Source organism: Astatotilapia calliptera, chromosome 1 (genome assembly GCF_964374335.1).
Source record: "Astatotilapia calliptera chromosome 1, fAstCal68.1, whole genome shotgun sequence".
NCBI lineage: Eukaryota > Metazoa > Chordata > Actinopteri > Cichliformes > Cichlidae > Astatotilapia > Astatotilapia calliptera.
Genome location: NC_137422.1, coordinates 3,077,284 through 3,100,578, shown reverse-complemented (window position 1 = coordinate 3,100,578; position 23,295 = coordinate 3,077,284). Strand labels below are relative to the sequence as shown.

General features: G+C 39.3%; 1 protein-coding gene across 1 annotated transcript in view; it reads left to right on the top strand.

Annotated features, from left to right (window-relative positions):
* The window catches only part of shank2b (SH3 and multiple ankyrin repeat domains 2b), a 334,629-nt gene that overhangs the window by 175,625 nt on the left and 135,709 nt on the right, over positions 1–23,295 (top strand). Inside the window, exon 11 of the mRNA XM_026194263.2 lies at positions 11,401–11,839. Coding sequence (XP_026050048.2) covers positions 11,401–11,839 — 439 coding nt within the window. The remainder of the gene's footprint in view (positions 1–11,400; positions 11,840–23,295) is intronic.

The following is a 23,295-nucleotide window of genomic DNA, read 5'->3' as shown; positions in this document are numbered from 1 at the left end:
CAGTGGAGCAGAAAAGGATAACCTTCAATGTGAGATCAGCCAAATTTAAATCAGGTATGGTTTTTGATTTTCATAGGCCTAATCACAGAGCTATTTGATCTTTGATGGATCTTTCAAGCCCTCTGTCAGTCGCCACAGTGGATGAATTAAGTCTCATTAGTGGAATCTTTACTGTGATACCACCTTGATAATCACCAGGACTGAATGATGAATAAATGTACAGTTGGCTCCTTTTCCTGCCTCTACAATAGCTTTCATAAGCAAGGTCCATAAAAACGTTGGTGTATATGCAATAGCTTTAGAAAGATCCAAATAAAGCCATGTTAGTGCATATTGTGATTTAACGTCTTTCTCAGTTACTGTAAATGGAGACTGTTACAGAAGGTCTGTTAGTTAAAGGAGTCTTTATGGCTGAATAGATTTTTTATTTGAAACTGAAACTTCTGGAACAGTCTGCGTATGGCTTGGATTATATATCATGCTCGGGTGGTTTGGGTGATGTGGCGAGCACAGCATGGTAATTGTTTGCTTGCATATTTTATGACAACATATGCTTTTGCATGTATCCATCTGTTATGTTGCAGGGTCACTTCTTGAATGAATTTGTATTAGTTGTGCTTAGACAGATGGAGGATAAGGAAATCGAGTTGTAAAGTCTTAACGAGCCCTCATTGAGAAGGGCAGCGTGTAAGCACACAACTTCACACAACAGCAGAGCTTGAACAAAGAGGAGCCGCCACAGATAAAGGAGTCATGTGGAAATATTTCATCATGCAAAAGACAGGTAGGCACAGTGGTGTGGAACCGTAGCCTTAATGATCTATAGAACTGCCCCCCTCTGAGTTGCCTAGCAACACAAGGGATTTCTTTCTGGAAGAACCCCTCACCAGTGCACATCCCATGCTTTTAACCCTTCAGCCTCTGCTCCCCAAAACAGGCTAATATGAAATCCAGCATGTGCTGCAACCTCTTGCAACAATGCATCAACAGCATCTAACATTTCCACCATCAAACCGTGATCTAGCTTATGCTTCATTCTCAGGAACTCTGATTTATTATTCATGTCATTTTCCCATGCTGCTGAAGTTCGTTGTTTAGCCAGAGACTGAACTGAGTCAAAAACCAAACGTGACCAAACCAAATGCTTACTTTAAAACCGTCCCTATCACCAGAAAGTTGACAACCATGGCTGATTTATTTAAAGGAATTAAAAAGATGACTATCTATTTAGGTGGCATCTCGGGGTCATGTGAGCAAGTGGGTATCTGTCCTTTTCAGAAAAGCACGCTTTTTCATGTGTAATTAACATTGTTACAAGCTTTGTTAAACCTAACAAAGTCATTAGTGCTTAAACTATATGCACAAATAATGAAACACACATGTATATAATAAATGTGTGAAAGAGAGACCCTCCACCAGAACATCAAAAGTGTGCAGTGTCCTGTGGTGTTTGGTAAAATGATACTGGCATCTGTGGGTTATCAGGGTAGGACATATCAGTCTTATTCTCACACGTCTGGGTTGGGAGTTTATTGATCTAAGGAGTTTATTGAGCACTCGCTGACAACATACATATCTCTACAACACACCTACCACCAAGCAACAACGGGAAGGAAAAATTCTTTTAACAGGAAAAAACCTCAAGAACCAGCCTCAGGGAGGCTCACCCCCAGCAGATGGCTGTCTGCTGGGGGTGAGGGGAGGGAGACAGGACAAAAGACACACTCTGGAAGAGAGACAGAAATTAATAATAACTGATGATTAAATGCAAAATGGTGCATTAACACAGAGAGTTAAAAAGTTTTGAGTTTTGAGCCTGGCCTACTGCAATGTCAGATATGACAACTAAGGTTCAAGATCACCTGATCCAGCCTTAACTATATGCTTTATCAATAAGGAAAGTTTGAAGCCTAATCTTAAAAGCAGAGACAGTGTGTGTATCCCAAATCCAAACTGGGAGCTGGTTCCACAGAAGAGGGGCTCAATAAAGCACTTCCTCTTATACTGCTGCTTTACTCGTGGTTCCTGGGGTATTTAAAAGTAGAGTGTAGTAGTAGTATACGTATAGGAGAATTTATGTGAGGAGCAGGATTTTAAATTTAACTGTGGATTTAACAGGGACCCAATAAAGAGAAGCTAGTATGGGCAAAATATGCTCTCTGTGTGTGCTCTAGCTGCAGCATTTTGGATCAAGTGAAAGGTTTTTAGGACAACCTAATAATAATGCATTACAATAGTCCCAAGTGTATCTGTTTGCAACTAAAATGTTCTGTTTTGACAAACTAAAAATTAATAAATGAAGCAACTACAGTCCTCAGTATGAAGGCAAAACACAGATAACTCAGTATAATTAGTACAGATTAGGTTAAAGAAAGAAATAAAAGTAATTGTTCCTCCCTTTTTACCTCAGCCAGTACATTTGTGTTTTCATCATCATTCTGTCTCTAAACACAAGAGCTCAAAAAGTTTTGGATGAATTCCGTTAACAATCCATCCACCAAGGTTATCAAGGTCAACTTAATGATGATTTCCTACAACTGCGGTATTTACGGTAAGCATAAAGAAAGTACCGTGTACAGATTGAAAAGGTCAATAGAGTGATCATAAGCTAGAGTGATAATAAAGTGATAATAATGCTCTGTTGTTTGTATTGATGGCATGCAGGCACTTTGGATGTCCGACTGACAGACTGAGTCAAATAAAGTCAAATTTTATAAAATGCCTTTCATCTTTAAGACTAAAAGTCCTTTGTCTTTATTTGTACTGGCAACATACAGGAAATGATACTGGTGTATGAAGAGTCTAAATATCCATCACATTTGACCTTTGACCTCACTTTCACTCTCACATCTGCCCTTCTTTCAAAGTGACCTCAAAATGTGCTTTAATGAAACTATTGTCAAGAGAAAGAAAACAAATGCAATACAAGGAATATATAATGTAACAGTATAACAATAATATTCCCTTAAAAGTAAATAGTGCCCAGAAAATGAGCTGCTTTGATGCTGCCTTTGTTTTTGTTTACGGTGTATTGTTGTTGCAGTAAAGCATTACTTGGATTCCATTCTCACTAATGACTTTCTCTGCTCCAGCTCCAGTGTGAGGTTATGCAGTGCGGTTCAGCCCCACGAGAGTGAGAAAGACGAGGATGAAAGGGAAGTGTGTGAGGGGCGGAGTTTAGGGATTCATGTGCGCGAGTGTCTGCGGAAGGGGTCGTGCTACTGTAACCGGGGAGGCGGTGGTAGATGAGGGTGCGAGCGGGATCATGTGCGCTGTAGAGTCGCTCTCCGTGGTGCTGAAAGGAAAACTCTGGGTCTTAAAAGTCCTGTGATATGCACGAACTGCGACGCCAAGTCGGAGTAGCAAGGGAGTAAACATGAAGTCGATCATAAATGCCTTAAAAAAGGAAGGTAAGAGCCTGCGCACTCTCTTCTTTACTTTTCAAATAAGGCGCTCAGCTTCTGGGCATTGAGACTTCCTTCAGTACACAACTTAGTGGAGAAAGTGGAGGAATTTTGCTCGCTTTGTCTTCGTTCTTGGGTTATTTTAACCGCGTTTGTCAAGCTGTAGGTAGGTCGGCGCGTATTTAGGTTACACGAACCTAAATCTGCGAGTTGTCTGGGGGTTTTTTCGGGCGACAAAGAAAAAAAAGAGACAGCGCCCGACATTGGACTAGTTTGTAGGTCACAGAAAAGAGAAGAAAATGGGACTGAAAGGTGGAGAAAACACGCACAGACATGACTGCGCCTCGTTCCCCTCACTCAAGCAGACCCCGGGCAGCCGATCCATCTGGCTGTGTGTGAAACAGTGTCGCTGGGTTGACGTTTTCTATTCTTTCGCTGCTATTTTCTCAATGAAGACTCGCGAGCGGAGCTGTGCGTCGGGCTGTGTCGCCTATAGGCTGAGAAAGGATGCCAAAAATCAGCATCCTCAGCGAATACAAGCACAAAGCAGAGACGGACTTCAATGTATCCTAATGTCATTACTATTAACATTTAGTAAGGATTAAATATAAATAGCACTAATGATGCCATTGCATTTAATGAGCGAGTGAATTGGTTTGCTGTGGTACAGCTCATGTCAGAGTCATGCGCCCACAGGCTGGAAGCTTAAATCAAGTGCCATAACTAAATGAAAGATTATTAATTGAAAATAAGTCTTCGGTGACAGAACATAATATCCATCTAGTACTTATTTTAACTGCCTTACTTGCATAGTTTTAGGTTCTCTGCATCTATAAAGTGTAAGACAAAATATACATAAAAATAACATTATAAAAATTATTGTTATTAAATATAATTATTATTATTATGGGCAATAATTCCAGGTATTTTCAGGTCTATCATAAATGTTTGTGGTGTTGCAGAACATGTGTTTTCTGAGCATCAATATGCGCAGTGTTCTTTTCTGAAATCTCTTGCAGCAAACATTTAGCTAAATTCTATTACTTACATTTAAACTTATATATCAAATCTGAAATCAGCCCTTTATTGGGCTTAGTTAAAAGTACTGTACAAAACTACAAATTACTTGTCTTGAGCAGTAAATGTGTGGTTTCAGGGAATTATGAATCAGCCCCTTTTTGCGTCACCACTGATATGGTAGTGTCAGATAACAGTAATTTACCCATCTGTCATTGTGGCATTTTCATAAAGTGATGGGCGTTCGGCCTCTTGTTCCACTGAACTCAAGTGAAAATGAAAAAAATGCCTTTATAATTCAGAAACTACAAAGAAAGTTAGGGAGGGATTTCATATACATGAAAACCACTGAAGAAAAGGTCCCTATGCTTGAACATCATGTTGTATGTGAGCACCATCATTTATCATAATGTGCTGGATTTAGCAGTCGACAATGTATGACCAATATCAGTTAGTTCAACTTAAATCTCTTTTTTAATCCATGTGTAAAGATGCTGTAGTGTTGTGCATGTTTACTTAGCTTAGGTGAGTAGTTTAGGTGCCCTTGTTGAATTTGTTGTAGTATTCCTAAAAAGAGAGCATCTTGCTGGTAACTTGTGCATGACCATAACCAGGTGCAAGCATTTCATTCGCTTCAACTGAATAGCTCCATCTGATGGAAAATGCAAATGTAGCATGTTCGGCCTAAATATGCAATATTAGCTAAATTGAAAAGAGAAAGAAAACAGCTTCAGAATTTAAAATATAAGGAAAAAAAAGTCCATAATCATCACTTTTTCTGATTTGACAAATATATCTATCTTCCGAAATTTAAATAACAGTAAAGTTGAATGGTTGAGTTAACTAAAACTACAGATTTATAATACCAAAAGCTGATGGTAATGCTTTTTTCATGAGTTTCATAAGTTACTCACATACGTACAATTTGTTAAAGTATTTTAAAGAGTCAATACAGTCACAGTATAGTCCCATAACACAGTCCAGTGAGGGGTGGTGTATTTAACGTTTAGGCCTTTTAAGGACTTAGTATCATCCCAATTCTGATGTTATCGTGTCATTTGACGAAATAAGACATAAATTAAATATTTAATTCCTCCAGCTGAGAAATGTTGTAAAAGCACATCAGTGTAATTCACTTTTCACACCCCCACAAACTAACGATGAGCTAATGATGACTGTTTAAGAAAGTGCGTTATCTGGGAAAGCTGTTCACCCCCTAGGAGTGAGAGAGCTCATATAACACGCTACATTTATGGAGTGGAGGGTTGGAAACTGAAATTTCAACATGGAATTGAAAATAAGTTTGTCCTGGAAATTCTGCTCAGAAAGCAAATTCACACCTCAGATTTACATATTAGAATCTAATGCAGCTATGTATCCTGTCACATTCAGTCACTGTAATAAAAATATACAAACATATAACAGAGGTGAGCGGGAAGATTATTTTAAAGGATACAATGGCAGATTATATCTATGTTCTTATATTATGTTACCAGTACTGGGGATATCTCAGAATGATCACTGAATGGGTGACATTTAACAAAACGAAGCCAGAAATATACTTTCCGAGTTTATTTATATCATCTGCATTGTGTAAATCTTTTTCTCATAAATAGCTCAGTTGTAGATTGTTCTCGGCAAACACGAGAATCTTGTTCTTGTGTCTTTTAATAGATGATAGTTTATAACGAGCTATGAATTACCATATAATTCAGGGCTTGTGTTTCTATGCAGTCTTCATTTAAGTTCTGATAGTTGTGAGGTTTTTTCAAAGAGGATACTTTTGCTATATTTACAGTAATTGTTCAACTTTTTGTGTTTTTATTAAGAAATATCCGGGTCTTGACTGTTGATGGGAGACACAGGGCTAACAGCGGTTTTCCATGTCAACACTAAACACTGCCTGTCTAAGAGTTTCTGTGGTATTATGACACTGTCAGACTACATTAATGATGGGAATGCACATTAAATGTTGGACTCATTATTATTATTAAAATGATTTGGATGTCATATCTGATGGATTTTTGCAGAAAGACGTTTAGTTGTTCCAGTTGGGGCTTTTTTGGGTGTTGGTGTTTAATGACTCAAATAATCTGCCCTTTGACTCAGTCAGTAGTTTGCTATTTATGACTGGACGTGAGACTCTGACGTCTGAGTGAGAGAAATAATTGTAAAAAAAAAATTCAAATTATGTGTAAATGGCATTGAAACTGAGATTTGCACTGTGGATATTTTAAACCATCTCATCTGATAGTTTTTAGTGTTTATTGTTCTTGGCTGAGTTCCTCACCTTTTCCTCTGCTGTGTGGCTCACAGCATGAAGAAGCAGAGCGAGGAGAGTTAAAATTGTCTTATTAACTGAAGGATTGATTCAAAACATCATTGAATGTTAGTGAGGAGTGACCTTTGAAGGAACACCGACAAAGTTACTTTGCACAAATTGGACTAAGACACAAACAGCATTTAAACTGCATCCATCTAACTACTTGGTGTCTTAGCACAAAGTCTAAAACATTATTTAGCTTGGCTGAGGGCTTCTAAACTCTCATTTGTTTGATATGCATGAAGAGCTTTCACCTACATAGATTCCACTTTTAGAAGTATTACATAAGATGCTTGCTTGACCTCCAGCGTCCAGTGGCCTGGTTAGGTTTAGGTTTAAATGAAGCTTTTGCCTGTATGAGATACCAAAAAGGGAATTTTATAAGATAAGAATTGTGGGAGAGTTGATTTAAAGGTCTTAGTTTCTGAATTGTTGCTTATTTAGCACATAGCTAACTTACCACTTCCTTTTCTGGTAGATGTTGCAAGGTTAGTTGGGATGAACGCATATTTGTGTGCGTGCTTAGAAGTTAATACCAGCCTCAGCAGCTAGGAGGCCACACACACCTCAGGGGCACACACAGATAGCCCAGTGGCTCCTAAATGTGCTAGATTATTAGACGATAGCATCTCTTCATCAACACGTCTGTTGTAGAAAGAGAGAGAGGTCTGAGATATTAGTCCTGGAAAGTGATAATGACTCAGTGAATCCCCCTTCAGATGTTCAGGCTGTTGGGAAGTGCTGAGCACGAAGCTACAGTACAGCTAACAGGCCACAGTGCCTCCTTAGCACCACCGTGTTAATCATCTCCAAATCAGGAGATGCTTATTGAAATGGCTGCGGGCCTGTTCTGTTCGGCTTTCCCTGCACCACCATAATTGCGAGGAGAGTTGGCGATGGCAGCTGTAGGCTCTCATCTCACAGTGTGTGGAGTAAAGAATCCATGGGGGAAATCAAGGCCAACTTCGATTGCTGCTTTAGTGAGACAGTGCAGTGGACTATCATGTACTGACGGTCAGAGGAAGAGCGGCTTAGAGTGGAGGTCATGGCTATCGGGTTTGGTTCAGTGTTTGTGCACAGCTGATCTTCTTGGTGGACTGTATGTTCTCTCCATCATGCTCAAGATATGGATTGCTTAGATTAGTGATTATTTTCTTTGTTCCCTGATTGCAAAGACTTGGAGAACAATTTCATTAAAACAAAACAGACAGTGTGACAGGGTTAGTGGTGACGTTGGACTCAGGGTTAACACTGAGCGGGACTAAATGAGTAAAATACAGTTTATGTGGTCCTCTGCATGAAAGGTCATTTCTAAGTGCTTTATGACGAGTAAATAGTAATCAGCTCACTCTCTCGTGACTTTCTCTTCATGCAGCGGTAATTCAGCTTCACCTACTGATGACTGTAGTCTTTGCTCTGCTCTGCAGCCTCAGTCAGTTCCACATGCTGCCACGTGATCTATTTCTCCACTTTCTGCAGGTTTGGCTGCTTTGCAGGTCACAGAGACACCAGAATCAGAACTTCCATCAGCAGCTGCTTCCAAGGCAGTGGTGCTGTCTGTTGCTCTAACGAAGCAATGAAAAAGACCTGAGAAAGGAAGTGCTGCAACTTACTGTTTAGCAGTCACTAAAACACAAAGATGAGAGTAGTGGAGTTGTGTACCAGTAAATCGGATGCAGATCAGTTGCAGTTTAGGTTATAAAACCTAAACTTAATATTTGAAATGTATGAACTTGGACGATCTGTGTAATTTGCCAAAGAAAATTATGTATAAAAAATAAAAGCACCTCTCTGATTTTGTGTAGTTTCCCCGACTCCTACCAAACCAACAGTGAAGCATGCAGACTGGACTGTTGGGGTCTGAGGACTTTATGTGGTAACATTCTAATGAATGGCAGGACCCAGGGTTGGGTGTACCACCGAACATTGCAATGAATGAATGTTGGAGCTGCTCAGTGCTTCCATCAGGTCTAATAAGACTGACAGAGAAAACCATAGCTGGTACGCTCCTAGTTACTAGCACAGCATACTGAAGGTTTATAATCTTTTATCTTTCACACTTCATTTTTTGCTTTATCTCATTGACTGCGTTGCATTTTTAGAAACAGTTTTTACCGTCAAAACATCTTCCAAAGCTTTATTCTATGTTTTCTTAAGACGAATAGCCATTTTACAGGACCTGGTTGAACTTATACAGTAGTATATGGTATCATAGGAGAAAATACAAGAAGCCCAAGCCAACCACCCCCAGATCTCATTACCGAGAACCAGCCTATTCATTTATGTGCTCTCTAACGGATGTTTGTTTTGGGTCTATATCTTTTGACTTATCTGAGCTACCCAACTAAGCCCTGATGTATTTAATAGAGGACATCCTGGGCTTTCCACTGATATCTCATGTGTTTGGATGGGCTGTTTTAGCTCCAAAGAGGAAGGAAATCACACAAAAAAGTTCAGTGCAAAGGTTCTTTTCTACAGCCGTGCTGAACAGAGACGTTGCATATATGTTAGTACAAATGAAGCTTTCTTATGGTCAAGAGAACCACTAAAACAAAGTGTGACCAGCCAAGTGCAAGATCAGCACAGAATAAAATGCAACAATGGCAAGAAGCGTAATTGCCCCTTTTCTTCCCCAAATTGTACAGCATGCGCTCAGCTGGAGAGGATTAATAAGAATCAGAATGTCAGCAGACCCATGGATGCAATTCAGACTTAATAGCCCTATTTAATGTTCACATACACACTGTGATTGCACAGCACGATGCTTTAGAATACATTGCCTGTCCATCACAGATGCAAATGCAGGATTATGTTTTGATTGTACAGTTTAATATAGAAATTCAGAGCCAAACGGCAAAGATGAGCCTGCAACCATAGGGTTTATTAGCTTTTCTCATACTTATATACTTTCTGCTACTTTTTCCTCAATCAGCCAATAAGCATTAGCAGGATACCCACATTTATCGGGATATTAACATTTACCTTACTGTAAAAACTGAAAGATTAACTGTTGTAATTATCATTCTTAATAGCCTCTTCCTCTAAATATTTGTATTCACATGAGCTTAAAACTTTTCTTTAAAATATTCATATAAAGTGAAAGTTCTATGTTTTTAATCTGGGGACTTCTGTGATTATATGGATTTGTTGTTTAAGCTTAATGCTGTCAAATTTGCGATAAAGGTAAAGTTTCTATTTGACTGCTGGTTCTTTGTGTCATTAATGAGACGTCTGAATCAATCATGGGATGATTCCTTTTATGTTTCATACATGAAAATGTAGAGATGCTACCTACATACTGTACATGATGAATGTCAGATAGACCAGAATGTAATCTAATAAATACTTAAGCACTAAGCAATACAACAAGAGGAGACCTATCTTAAGGACACTGGTAGCCCATCTAGGATTAAGAGGTTCAAAATAAATACAATAAAGTGGATCATTTATGTGAAGAAGAGTGACACAAAACCTCCAAAATCCAACACCAGAGAGGTCCAGAGGTTGAGCCCTTCCAAAGTTATTTGGCTCTCTGTGCGGTATTTCTAAATGGGCATACTGTAAGAGCTCCTTAAAGCTGCAAACATATAGAAATCGATTTCTTTTGATACAAACTATGTAGTTCAGCCTGCACCATTAACTCTGAGCTTGGGCAGTAAATCCCTTTCAGTCGAGTTTAATATAAGGAGCCACAATATCATGGTTTGGTCACTGCCGTCTGATGTGATCCCATGTGTCAACAAAAGGTTACACAATACTAGAGTTTCAAAGAATGAACCATATCCAGGGTCACGTTGGCACTTTTTTAAGAATGAGGGTGACCTCAAGGTTACTGATGTGCTGCAGATAGCTGTCCACACACAGGTGAAAAATGAACTCAGTGACAACTCCAGATCAGACAAGGTAATTCACATTCGAATGACTTATATTGCACTATCACACCAACCTCCAGGTGTTATAGGGCAGCGGTCCCCAACCCCCGGGCCTCAGACCGGTCCGTGAGTCGTTTGGTACCGGGCTGCGAGAGTTGAGGCTCAGCTGTGAAATGTTTGGTTTTCAGGGTTTTTATCGGTTTTCAGCATTATTTTGTTATCGTTTTTATCGTTTACTTGGTTTTCCTGGGTCTTTCACGCGTTATGAATAAATTTTCTTTTTTTCGGTACCGGTACTGGTTTTATTTTGTTGTATTTATCCGCGACACCTTAAAGGCCGGTCCGTGAAAATATTGTCGGGCATAAACCGGTCCGTGGCGCAAAAAAGGCTGGGGACCGCTGTTATAGGGGTTTAAGCATCAGCAGTGCAGCAGTGGCACTGACATGGGATAAACTGAAACATGTAAAGCTCAAACAGACTACCACTGGGAAGGAGTTTTAGGGACGTGCGTGATGCAGTACCTGTTTGAGGTAGCTCGAAGGTTTTGCTGCAGTTCCTATAAACACTTCTTTTCAAACATACATGTACCTTTCTTGTTTGTCTGTCTAATATGTTATTTTCATTCTAAAAAAATGAAGCCATCTAGTAAGCGTTTGTCTTTCTTTTTAGATTTCACATTTCTGATCCTATTTGGCTGACTTTCAACAGTATTGTCTCTCAGTCCAAAACACTCTCTTCAGCATCTGCTTGAAATGAGACTTTTCCCTCCTCGTTTCTTTGCAGTGCCTTTCCGTGAGGCTCCAGCCTACTCCAAACGCAGAAGGGGTCCATCTTCTGGCGACGGCAGTGGAAACGGCCAGTCGGCCTCTTCGTTATCAGCGCCACGGGTCCTTCTGCGCTCCAACAGCGATAACAACCTAACAGTCAGTCAGTACCAGCAGCAGCAGCACGGTTCTCCTGGCAACTGGGCCCCCCATCTGCAGCAGCACCAACACGCCCAGCACCAATCACACCGGGCGCCCCAGCAGGGTCACTCACAGCCTGGCTCCTCAGCATTACATCGCAGCCTGTCACCCCAGCTGCTCCAGCAGATGCCCAGCGGCAGCCCCAATGGAAATGTGGTGGTTCGGACCATGGGGAGAGGTGCAAGGAGCCGGTCACCCTCCCTCAGCCGGCTGGGGGAGGAGGCCAGACGGGCTGCACCTTCACAGCGCCAACCAAGGTGAGCCTCTTCAGGACACTGAAGTGATGGGCTGTTTGTATTTGAAAAACACACACTTTAATTTTCATGTTTTTTCTTTTCACCTGATCTAGGCTGACAGACATGAAGGTTGGGGGTCGAAAAATAACTCACAAAGATTTAAATTTCAGTATTTTGCTGATTAATTCTGCAACACGCCGGGACTGGGGTTTGATCTCTTTAATGACAACATACAAAAGCCATTACTGTCATTTTACACCTGCATGATGCTCCTATTGAAATAGATTGAAATCGCCATTAAACCATAATTTTTATACAGCTGTAAAATTACAGTTTACTATGGCTGTTCCATGTGATAAGATGCTGCATTGCTAAGTTATCAGTAAGGTTGGTTAACGAAAGTGGAGCACAACCTTTTTTGCGCCACAGACCGGTTATATGTCAGACATATTCGCAGATAAATACAACAAAATAAAACGATACGACCAAAACCAAAACTGTGGTGTTTTATAAATTTAATAATAAATACAAATTCACTGTGTAATTGTGTAACTTTATTAGCAGCGTCCTCCTGAAATGCGCCAACAACACTGAGAGTAACATCCTCCTCTCTGCCCCTTAATGCTCTCTGGTCGCTATGGTAATGTGTAAATATTTCTTTCAAAATAAGACGCACAACTACAACACGAGAAAAGACCCAGGGAAACCCAGTTAACGATAAAAAACCTGTAAACCATAAATTTCATACCCGAGCCTCAACTCTCGCGCCCTGGTACCAAACGACCCACGGACCGGTACCGGTCCATGGCCCGGGGGTTGGGGACCACTGGGTTATACAACTAAATCAAAAATCAATAGGTAACCAGAGTATTTCTCAACTCCCCTAAATTATGACCTATCCTTTCACATAGAAAGGGTAGTGAAGCCATGTACCGTGGCTGCAGCGCTGGCTAGTAGTGGGAGGCTGCTTAACCTACTAGAACCAACAGGTAACTGTTTAATTGATATTTTTGGTGTCAACAAGAAAGGACAGAAGTGTCGATTTGTATTTGGAGTATTAACGGTTTAAAAAAGTGCAACAGGGGGCTTGACTCACTTTTCAAGTAAGCATCATGTGGCCATTTGAGGAATTGCAGTTTTTGGTGCTTTCACATCGGCTTCATTTTACTGGACTGAAAAATATGTATCACTGGTTCCCCTGGAACCACTCTGGCTTCCTACAGCAACTATGGCAACCGTTGCTATGGTTGCCTGGAGGCACTTTGCTAATGTATGCAAGTTTGTATGTATGCAGTTGGTGCACTTCACATATCTGGCTTAGTGTGTGTGTGTGTGTGTGTGTGTGTGTGTGTGTGTGTGTGTGTGTGTGTGTGAGTTTGCTTGTGTCAAAATTGGGGACTTCTATCAGCTCACACACCAGTCAATTGGGGACACCTCTCCCTTTGGGGACCAAAACCACCGTCCCCAATTAGATTTACCTCTAACAACGTTCAGCATGTTCTAAAACATATTTTAATCCAAAAATCTCACCTGACCCCAAAAGTGACATTTTTTAGATTTTTTGTGTATGTGTATGACATTGCCCCCAAAAATTTTTGCAATCTGTGTATAACTCTATGTTGCCCCTAGTGGAAGTGTGTGAAATTGCAAGAATTTCCACTGTCCCCAAAAGTGACATTTCTTGGATTTTTTTGTGTGTGTATTACCTCTCCCTAACCCTTATATTATTATAGTGTAAGATTTCTTTTAATATACTGATCTTTGTTGAAAATCTTATTCAACATTCTTTTGTATGAATGGTTTTATATAAACAAACATTTGTTCTCTTGACTAAATAATAGAAATCAGTCGACTATTTAGTAGATTATATTTTCAAAAGGGTAAAGAAGACACTAGAAAATACAAAAGAGTCATATTTCACGTAATTATGATATAAATAGTTTTAATATTTTTTAAAGAATTATTTGGCATGATGTGAAGCAGATGCATGAAGTAATGGAGCACTTTAGGTTCATATTTGCTTTCTGAACTGCAGCTTGACATAAATTACTCTAAATTCTTGATACTTGTATTGCAACATATTTAAGATGTTTCTTGAATTTCTGTTGAATGGTGCAGGGATCCAAAATTTGGTGAAACAGCTGAGCTAAATTTCAATGTTAATACCTTTTAGGCAGTATGTAAAATACTGCCTAAAAAGCATAAAAAGTCACAATCATATGGCATAAAACTTAATTCTCACCGAAGTCTCTTTAAGAGCTGATCAAAAACTGTAAGACAATGGTCATTACATATGGATCATGACAGAAAAAAAATTATATCCTGGATACAAGCGGGAAAGATTAGCTTCTGTAGCATGGTTGACTGGGCCTTAGAGATATGTCCAGAGCTTGACTCAAGTTAAATTCAAAGTCAGCTTTATTGTGGAGACGGCTTATGGTTGAGAAATTAACATTCAATGCACGGGCGACAGATCTGGTTGACATTCCTGCTGTCAGCATGCCAATTGCACGCTCCCTCATTGCATCTGTGGCATTTTGCTGTGAGACAAAACTGCACATTCCAGGGTGGCCTTTTGTTGTGGGCAGTCTGAGGTACACCTGTGCACTACTCATGATGTCAGATCAGCATCCTGATGTGGCACACCTGTGAGGTGGGATGGATTATCTCAATATAGCAGATGTGCCCACTACCACACATTTGGACTGATTTGTGACGACTGTTTGGGAGGGATGGTTATATTGTGTATCTGGGATGAATTTTAGGTCTCTACGTCCATCCCATGGGGAATGGGAGCAGTAACAAAGGTGTTGCGTTTATATTTTTGTTGAGTGTATATCATATAGGAGACAGTGATATTCCAGAAGTGAAAAGAAGTTTACTGGATTTACAAAAAGTGTGCAATAATTGTTTAAACAAAAATCAAGCAGGTGCATAAATTCGGGCACCACAAAGTTTAGTTGTCATGAAATCAATATACTTAGCATCCTTATTTTCCTATTATATTGTTTTATTTATTTCTCCACAAAAAGTGACCCGACTGCAAAATGACAGTTGCTCATCCACTTTCCAGGGGTGGGGCCATCTTCTGTGACGCATTGAGAGAAGACAGGATAAAGACATGTTGTGGAAGAGAGCCAGAAATTAAAGTATGATTCACACACCTATTAGCACATAGTGAGTGAAGACAGTGACTGAAGAAGAAATAGTCAATGCATCATTGGAATCCCCCAGCGCCCTACGTCTATTGCAGCATAACTAAGAGAGGATTCAGGGTCACCTGATCCAGCCCTAACTATATGCTTTAGCAAAAAGGAAAGTTTGAAGCCTAATCTTGAAAGTAGAGAGTGTCTGTCTCCCAAATCCAAACTGGAAGCTGGTTCCACAGAAGAGGGGCCTGAAAACTGAAGGCTCTCCCTCCCATTCTACTTTTAAATACTCTAGGAACAACAAGTCTGCAGTGTGAGAGCAAATTGCGCTAATGGGGTGATCTAGTATTATAAGGTCATTAAGATAAGGCCTGATTATTTAAGAACTTGTGTGTGAGGAGCAGGATTTTGAACTCTGGATTTAATAGGAAGTCCATGAAGGGAAGCCAAAGCAGGAGAAATCTGCTCTCTTTCTAGTCCCTGTCAGTATTCTTGCTGCAGCATTTTGGATTAGCTGAAGGCTTTTCAGGGAGTTTTTAGGACTTCCTGATAATAATGAATTACAGTCATCCAGCCTGGAAGTAATAAATGCATGAACTCGTTTTTCAGCGTCATTCTGAGACTGTTATGAAATGGCTTTGTGCAGGCTGGAAAAGGACCCAAGGTGCAGACACTGAGGCAAAACTTGGACTCAAAACAGCTTTAATGCTAAACTCAAATGTAACATAACTGGATATATCAAAACAAACTTACCTGGGCCAACTCACAGCATGGCAAAAGGGTAGATCACAACACAGAGAAATACAGGGCTTAAATACACAGAGGGAGCAATCAGGGAATGGGTAACAGGAGGGAAACACAGCTGGGGCAAATCAGGCCTAACAAGACAAAGGAAGCAAAACCAGACGCATTTACATGACACAGACTTTCAAAGTAAAACAGGAAACATAACACAGAGACGCGAACTTGACAAGGGAATACAGCTGACAGGGGAGACAGCAACTAGAGAACACAGAGATGTAAACCATAAGGCAGAACTCAAAGAAACCAAAGACTAGAAATGATAAATAATATAATAAACTCAAAACCATGGGTCAACGACCCAGGCATCCTAACAGAGACAGGATATTTCTAATTTTAGAGATGTTGCACAAATGGAAGAAAGCAGTCTTACATATTTGTTTAATATGTCCGTTGAAAGACATATTCTGGTCAAAAATGACTCCAATGTTCCTCACACTGTTACTGGAGGCCAAGGTAATGCCATCCAGAGTAAGAATCTGCTTAGATACCATATTTCTAAGATTTTCAGGGCCGAGTACAATAACCTTTGTTTGATCTGAATTAAGAAGCAGAAAGTTAGCGGCCATCCAGGTCTTTATGTCTTTAAGACATTCCTGCAGTTTAACTAATTGGTGTGTGTTATCTGGCTTCATGGATAGATAAAGTTGGGTTTCATCAGCATAGCAGTGAAAATGTATGCTATGTCTTCTGATGATGCTGCCTAAGGGAAGCATGTATAATGTAAACAGAATTGGTCCTAGCACTGAACCCCATGGAACTCCATATTTAACCTCAGTGTGTGAAGACGACTCTCCATTCACGTGAACAAATTGGAGTCTATTAGTCTATTGACCTCCTGACCCAGTATTCAAGGTTCAAGGTTCTTTATTTGTCACATGCATAGTTATACAAGTATAACACACAGTGAAATGTAGCCTGACACGCTCCTCGACATGTGCAAATATTTGGGGGGGTGTAGAGGAAGAACATTATATATATATATATATATATATAGTATATACACTGGGTGAATGTGCAGTAGTAGCAGCAAGCAGGTGAATTCTGTACATTAATATGAATAGACATCTGACTATTTTACAGGATAGACAATATAAATATATTTAAAATTAAAGGAATTTGGAATGTACATTGTGCCTTGGTTTAGTGTCTGGAAGAGTCCTGTCTCAGTCAATTATAGATGATGTGAGAGGGCGGGTGTGTGTGTTTAGGGCATGGATGGCTTGGGGATAGAAGCTCCTCTTGAGTCTCTCTGTCCTTGCCCGGATGATGCGGAACCTTCTACCAGATTGCAGAAGTTGGAACAGTTTGTTGCCAGGATGGGACGGGTCCTTCAGTATCTGCGCTGCTCTAGTCCGGCATCTCCTGGTGTAGGTGTCCTGAAGCGGGGGGAGAGCAATCCTGCAGCAGCGTTCTGCTGTACGGATCACTCTCTGGAGAGCTTTTTGGTCCTTCACACAGCTGTTCCCGAACCACGATGTCATGTTCTGTGTGAGGATGCTCTCCACAGCGCCTGTATAGAAAATCCTGAGGATCTTTGGAGAGACCCTGAACTTCCTCAGTTGTCGTAGGTGATACAGGCGCTGCCTAGCCTTTTTGGTCTGGACCTGAATGTATGAACCTTCCAGATGCCTCAGGTCATCTGGATCCGTTTTTTTATCAGTTCCCAGAGTCAGAACCAGACACAGAGAAGCTGCATTCAGCTTTTATGCTCCATATATCTGGAACAAACTCCCAGAAAGCCTCAGATCAGCTGAAACACTCAGTTTATTTAAATCCAGATTGAAGACTCACCTATTCTCAGCTGCATTTGAATAAAGCACCAAATCCACACTTTTAAGCTTAAATTTCAAAACTTATATTTTAACTACTGATTTTATCTAGTGTTCTGATTTTATCTACTGTTTTTTAACCAATTTTAAATCATGCTGTTTTTGTTTTTTAATTTCTCTTTAAAGCACTTTGAATCACCTTGTTGTTTAATTGTACTATATAAATAAACTTGCCTTCCCTATTGTTGCTGTATAAATAACATTGAATTGAATCAATCAAATCCACAAATCAAATCAATCATATGCAACTGGAAATCTGCAATTTCAACAAAGATCAGTATATCAATAGAAATCATTACCATCCAATATCTCCTAACATATTCTGAAATCTTTTTTCCTTGATCACAAATACTTGAGTCAAGATGAATATGTGGCTCTTTATATCTGTATTGATAAAAAGAGCCACTATAATGCTAATCTATGTTAAGATTACAAGGATGCACACTTACAAGTCCTCTCTTTCAAATCCTTCTGTGCTGCCATTTTAAGTATAAAGACTGCCGCTTCCTGATAGCACATCTCTGAAGAGTCTTCTTACAGCAGTTGTGCCAGCAAGTGAAATATAAAATAAAAAAATAAGAATTGTTCTTTCTTTAACAACACTAATTTACTCATATGTTCCCATACATATCTGTTTTAATCTGTCATTTAATCACAGGAGAAGCCAATGTAAATTGTAGAGAGTCGTCTCTTCTGCCATGATCTGATAGAGTAGCAGCATTAGAGCCAGGGATTAAAAAAGTTCAACATGCATAAAGGTACCTGGTACTGGGGACACAAAGGAGTTAGATCCCGTTCAATCGTCTGCAAGACAAGCTCACTAATATTAAGTCCTGGCATACATGGTATCCATAGAGACCTGTGAATCTCAGCTAAACGCTCATATTATCCATTTCTACCATTTCTACAACCACCAAACACAAACACAAAAGCAGTTACACCATTTCATGAAATGTCAGTAAACAAACACAGTGGAGCCTCATCAGCATGGAGCCTCAGCTAACCAATAAAACAATACATGGTTTTGAAAAGAAAGCTCTTACAGATTCCAGAACTGCAAGCTTCGTCACACTCTGACCAAAAATCAACGAACCAGCCGCAAAATCAGACCACAATATTTTTACGATCAATAATCAGTAACGTTATAATCGGACTTTGCTTGTTGTTTCCAATGTTTAAACATCTATATGGGACTACAGAATGTTTCCTTCTCCCACAATGCCTTGGAGATGTTTACTATTTTTAAAAAATATATAATTTTCTGCCCAGTTACAGACATTTGATTGGACCAGGGCGAGGTCACGCATTTTTCTTTGGCCTTGCAACTTCTGATTGGTGGGACTGACGTGAACATGGCCATATTACTGTGATTTTATTAGCTCAAACAATTAAAAAGAGATGTCAATCAACACAAATCGGGCAATAGAAGCCGAAGTTACAGCCCCTCTGAATTTAGAGGGAAACCTTTTTAGGTATGTAAATAAAGTTAAATCATTTCTGTTCAATACCTAAGAAATTTCTACTCACAAAAGGTAACAAAATGTGCCAAATACCTGGCTTTCTATTCCTTTAAAGTGCTGTAATTTTTCACTGTTTTACTTCAGAAGTATTCATCTTTGCACAGATAATGTTAATACGTTGATTACTGTCTTGATGCATGCTCAAACATCCAGGTAAGTAATTCTTGATTCTATGGCTTACTGTTTATATGAACAGGGCGTACATTTAAGACCAATTTTCTGTATGATCAACATGGCCATCTCAAATTTTCTGGCTTCGATGCTCAACCCGTTGGTAGGCAGCTCTGAACACATCCAGAACAACTTGTCGAGAAAGTGAGAGATGCCATTATGGAGGCAGATGAAACAATGGTCTTGTACAATGTTACACCTCTTACTTCACTTGGGTTCCAGTCACTGAAGAATAGGTAGTTCATAACTTGTACATGGAAGAAGTGGAAAAGAGATCTTTGTTATCCTATCCTGGAACACCACCAAGCCATTGGTTCAGGTATGTGGATGACACCTAGCTGAAAATCAAATCTCAGGATGTACCACAAGTAATGGATCACATTAACTCAGTGGATTAACACATCAAATTCACCAGGGAGGATATGAGTGATAAAATGTTTCTCCCATTGAAAATGCTACGTCCAGAAGAACTTAATCAACCTTTTGGGTTTTACTTATCTGGATGATCGAGCATGCATCAAGACATGCAAATAGCAGTTTTTCCCATAAAAAAAAGTAACCAATCTACTGCATTGACCTGTATGCACATGTTCAAAGGTGAACTCTTTTGATATCATTGTACACAGCATTTTTTGGAGTGATTTGTTCTCCACATCACCCTCAAAAACACTATGCAAAAAGAAAAGTTTGTACATTAAGACACTATGGAGGGGGCTGTCTTACACCATAAGGTAGTGGTAGACTTTATTTAATTGTAGGAAAAATGAATGGAGAAGTCTACCTGGACAGTTGTTCAAAAGAATCTGAAGAAAAGACAAGTGTGGATTTTCAGGCAAGACAATAATTCCAATCACAGAGGATAGAAAACTTTCAATTGGATTGAGAGAAATAAACCAATTATGAGCCCTCTGGTAACCTGATTTGTTTTGTATTCCCAAAGCGAGAGCTGTGTTTGCATTCTTGACACAAAGCTGAAGTTGTTCCCAGAGAAGGTTAAACTCTGCCTGGGCTGACCTTTGTCACTGATTCTGTTGGTGGTTTTCATGGATTAAATGGTGTCTGGTTTGTGAACCTTGGGGTCTCATCTTTGGCAAATGACATGGTACTTCAGGCTTCTTAAGGCCATGACCTTCAGTGTGTACTAGAGTGGTTTGCAGCTGAGTGTGAAGCAGCTGTGATTAGAGTTAGCTCCTCTAGGTCTATGGTACTGTGCAGAGCTCTGTCATCTGAGGGGTGCTTGAAAGAGAGACACTGCTCCACCACATCAAAATGACCAGCATGCCTACTGGGTGCCTCCCTGAGCATATTCCACTGACTGGGATCTCTCTGGGGAAGATCTAGAGCTTGTTGGAGAGACTAAGATAAAGTGTTTATTACCTAATTTCAGTCTTTACATATTTTAGACTGTTTTTAAACATAGAAAATAGTGTGAAATAAAATCCAGCAAAACAAAACAAAAATTATAATACTAGAACATTTAAAAGGTAAAAGTGATACTTAAATTAACAGTGGAATAGTAAGGCAGCTCGTATTTTTCTCATTTGACAATTTTATTCACTGTGTACAAAACCCCAAACATTAGTTCCTCTATACTTTAAAGCAAGGAAACTGAGAAATTTCATTTAGAAATTGATTTAATTTTTGCAGATTAATATATTGTTTTTTTTAAGTTTTCATAAGATAAACAGTGATTAAAATAATAATTAATTAAATTAATAATTACAATAATACTGAACCGACTGATTGAACATCTTTAAGTGCATAATCATAATCTTGCCATTAGGCTTTGCAAAAAACGTTGGTTTCTCAGATTTTTTTTTTTAGATATGTGGATGGGGCAGGGCCTGCCGGTAGGCGGGCGGGAGGCGCGCGAAAGGGAGAGGCGCGAAGGAGAGGCGCGAAAGAAGAGGCGGGTGGGGGAGGGTCACAATAGCTTTGGATCGCAGTCATGGAGGTGACCGTCTGAGAGCAGCAGCGCATGGAGCAGCTTTAAAGGTATGAAAAGTAGCTTAAGACATTTAGTTTGTTATTGCCATGCCTTTAGGTTTCTGCTGAAAAGGAAATTACACGACAAAAAGAAATGTCAGTATTTTCTGTCTGAATGTAAGAAAGTTATTTCAAGATGAATGTTGATATTGGTTAGCTAGCTAGGTGTACCCTTGATAAAACTCAAATGAGCTAACATTGAAATCAGAGTACGTACTAAAATGTACGGGGGAATGATAACAAGACAATTTTCTCTAGATCGCTGATTTTTGCTGTCTTGTGAACAGCATTCCCGTGGTGACATTTATTTGTTAGCTGTTTTCGAGGTGGCCTCGACACCAGCCTGAGTTCTTTTTTTTTTTTTTTTTTTTTTCTTGACACCAGCCTGAGTTCGAGTCCTTTGCCCAGTGTCTTCCCCCCTCTTTTTCTGCCCCGCTTTCCTGACATTCTTTACTGAGTCAATCGAATAAAACAGAAAAAAGCCAAGAAAAAGTACAAATGTTAAATTTCAGTGTAATCTTTAATGTAATCATGAGAGTTGATAGTGTGCTTTAGTAATTAACAAATATTTTAAATAATTTATCAAATATTTATATTTTATTATAAGCATTTAAGAAAAGGCATACTGTATTTTAATTTGGAGTTGGTGAACACAGGGAATAATTAGGTATTTAAATCTCTTTTTACAGAAAAGAAATCTTGCATTTGATATTATGATGGAAACATCAGGTAGAAGAAGAAAAAGAGTTAATCCTCAACACGATGCAGAACACTATATTAAACTGAAAACTGACAAGACTGGTCTAACAGAGCAATTCATCAGCCCATGCAAAGGTATAGTGGTGTCATTTGTGCATTTTGATAATTACAGCACGCATAAACAGTAACACTTCGCTCCTGTATGCAAATTAGACATTCAGTACTGATAACCTTGCTCATGTCATTTGCATTTATCAAGCGTTTATGTTATAGTTTTTTAATAGGCTGTGTAAAGAAGAGTAACTTTATTCATAAGTTTTAAAATGTCTTACAATTGGTGGAAACATTTTTTTTTAAACTAGAGCAATATTTTCTTCTTTTAAAGGTCGTGGTGTAATTGCCTCGCAGTTTTTCAAACAGGGGGAATTTGTTCTTGAGTACCGTGGAGAACTTTGCAAAGCAGATCCTTATCTTGAAAAAAACAAGTTCAATGATACGGTGGAAGTATTCTTATTTGATTTCAAATGGAAAGGAACCTCTTGGTGGTAAGACAATATTTCATGTTACAGTGTATTTTGGATCTATGCTATACTTAATACACTAGTACAAATATCTATTATTTATGTAACATGCCACACAGTATGTTGATTTACTCCACTGTTGATACTTTTTTTTTCTTCAAGCATTGATGCTTCTGTTGAAGACAAGTCATTAGGAAGGCTTGTGAATGATGACCACCGAAGGCCTAGCTGTAAGATGAAAACAGTTGAAGTTGAAGGAAGGCCACATCTTTGCCTGTTTGCCTTACGTGACATTGACCCAGGAGAAGAAATAACTTATGACTACGGGAAAGCCGACTGGCCTTGGCGCAAGATGGTAAACTATTGCATTGCACTATTGCTGCACATGATGTCAAATAAGTCTAACTATATTTGATTTTGGCCCAAAGATATCACATAAACTACTGTTAAAACAGCTTAGATTTTAAACCTCTTCAAGTTTTTCTTAAACCTCTTCAGAACATGGTGTTGTTATTTTTGAGTTGAAATACAAAGTATGTTTTGTATTTCGATAAGATAATAGTATTTAATATCAGTGAATATACTGGTATGGTGGGGTGTGGTCTGTGGGGCCGCTGCATTGGCTCATCACGCTGTCCTTGCATTAAAGCCTGTACTGGGTCCTTACTGACTTGTTGTTGTCATTTTGTACAGGACACCACTGAAGAGCTGCTTCTGTGTTTGTTTATTGAGACGACAACCAGAAATAAAAATGTTGAGGGGTGGGGAGTAGGGCTCTAGCCACCTTGTCGGTCTTTT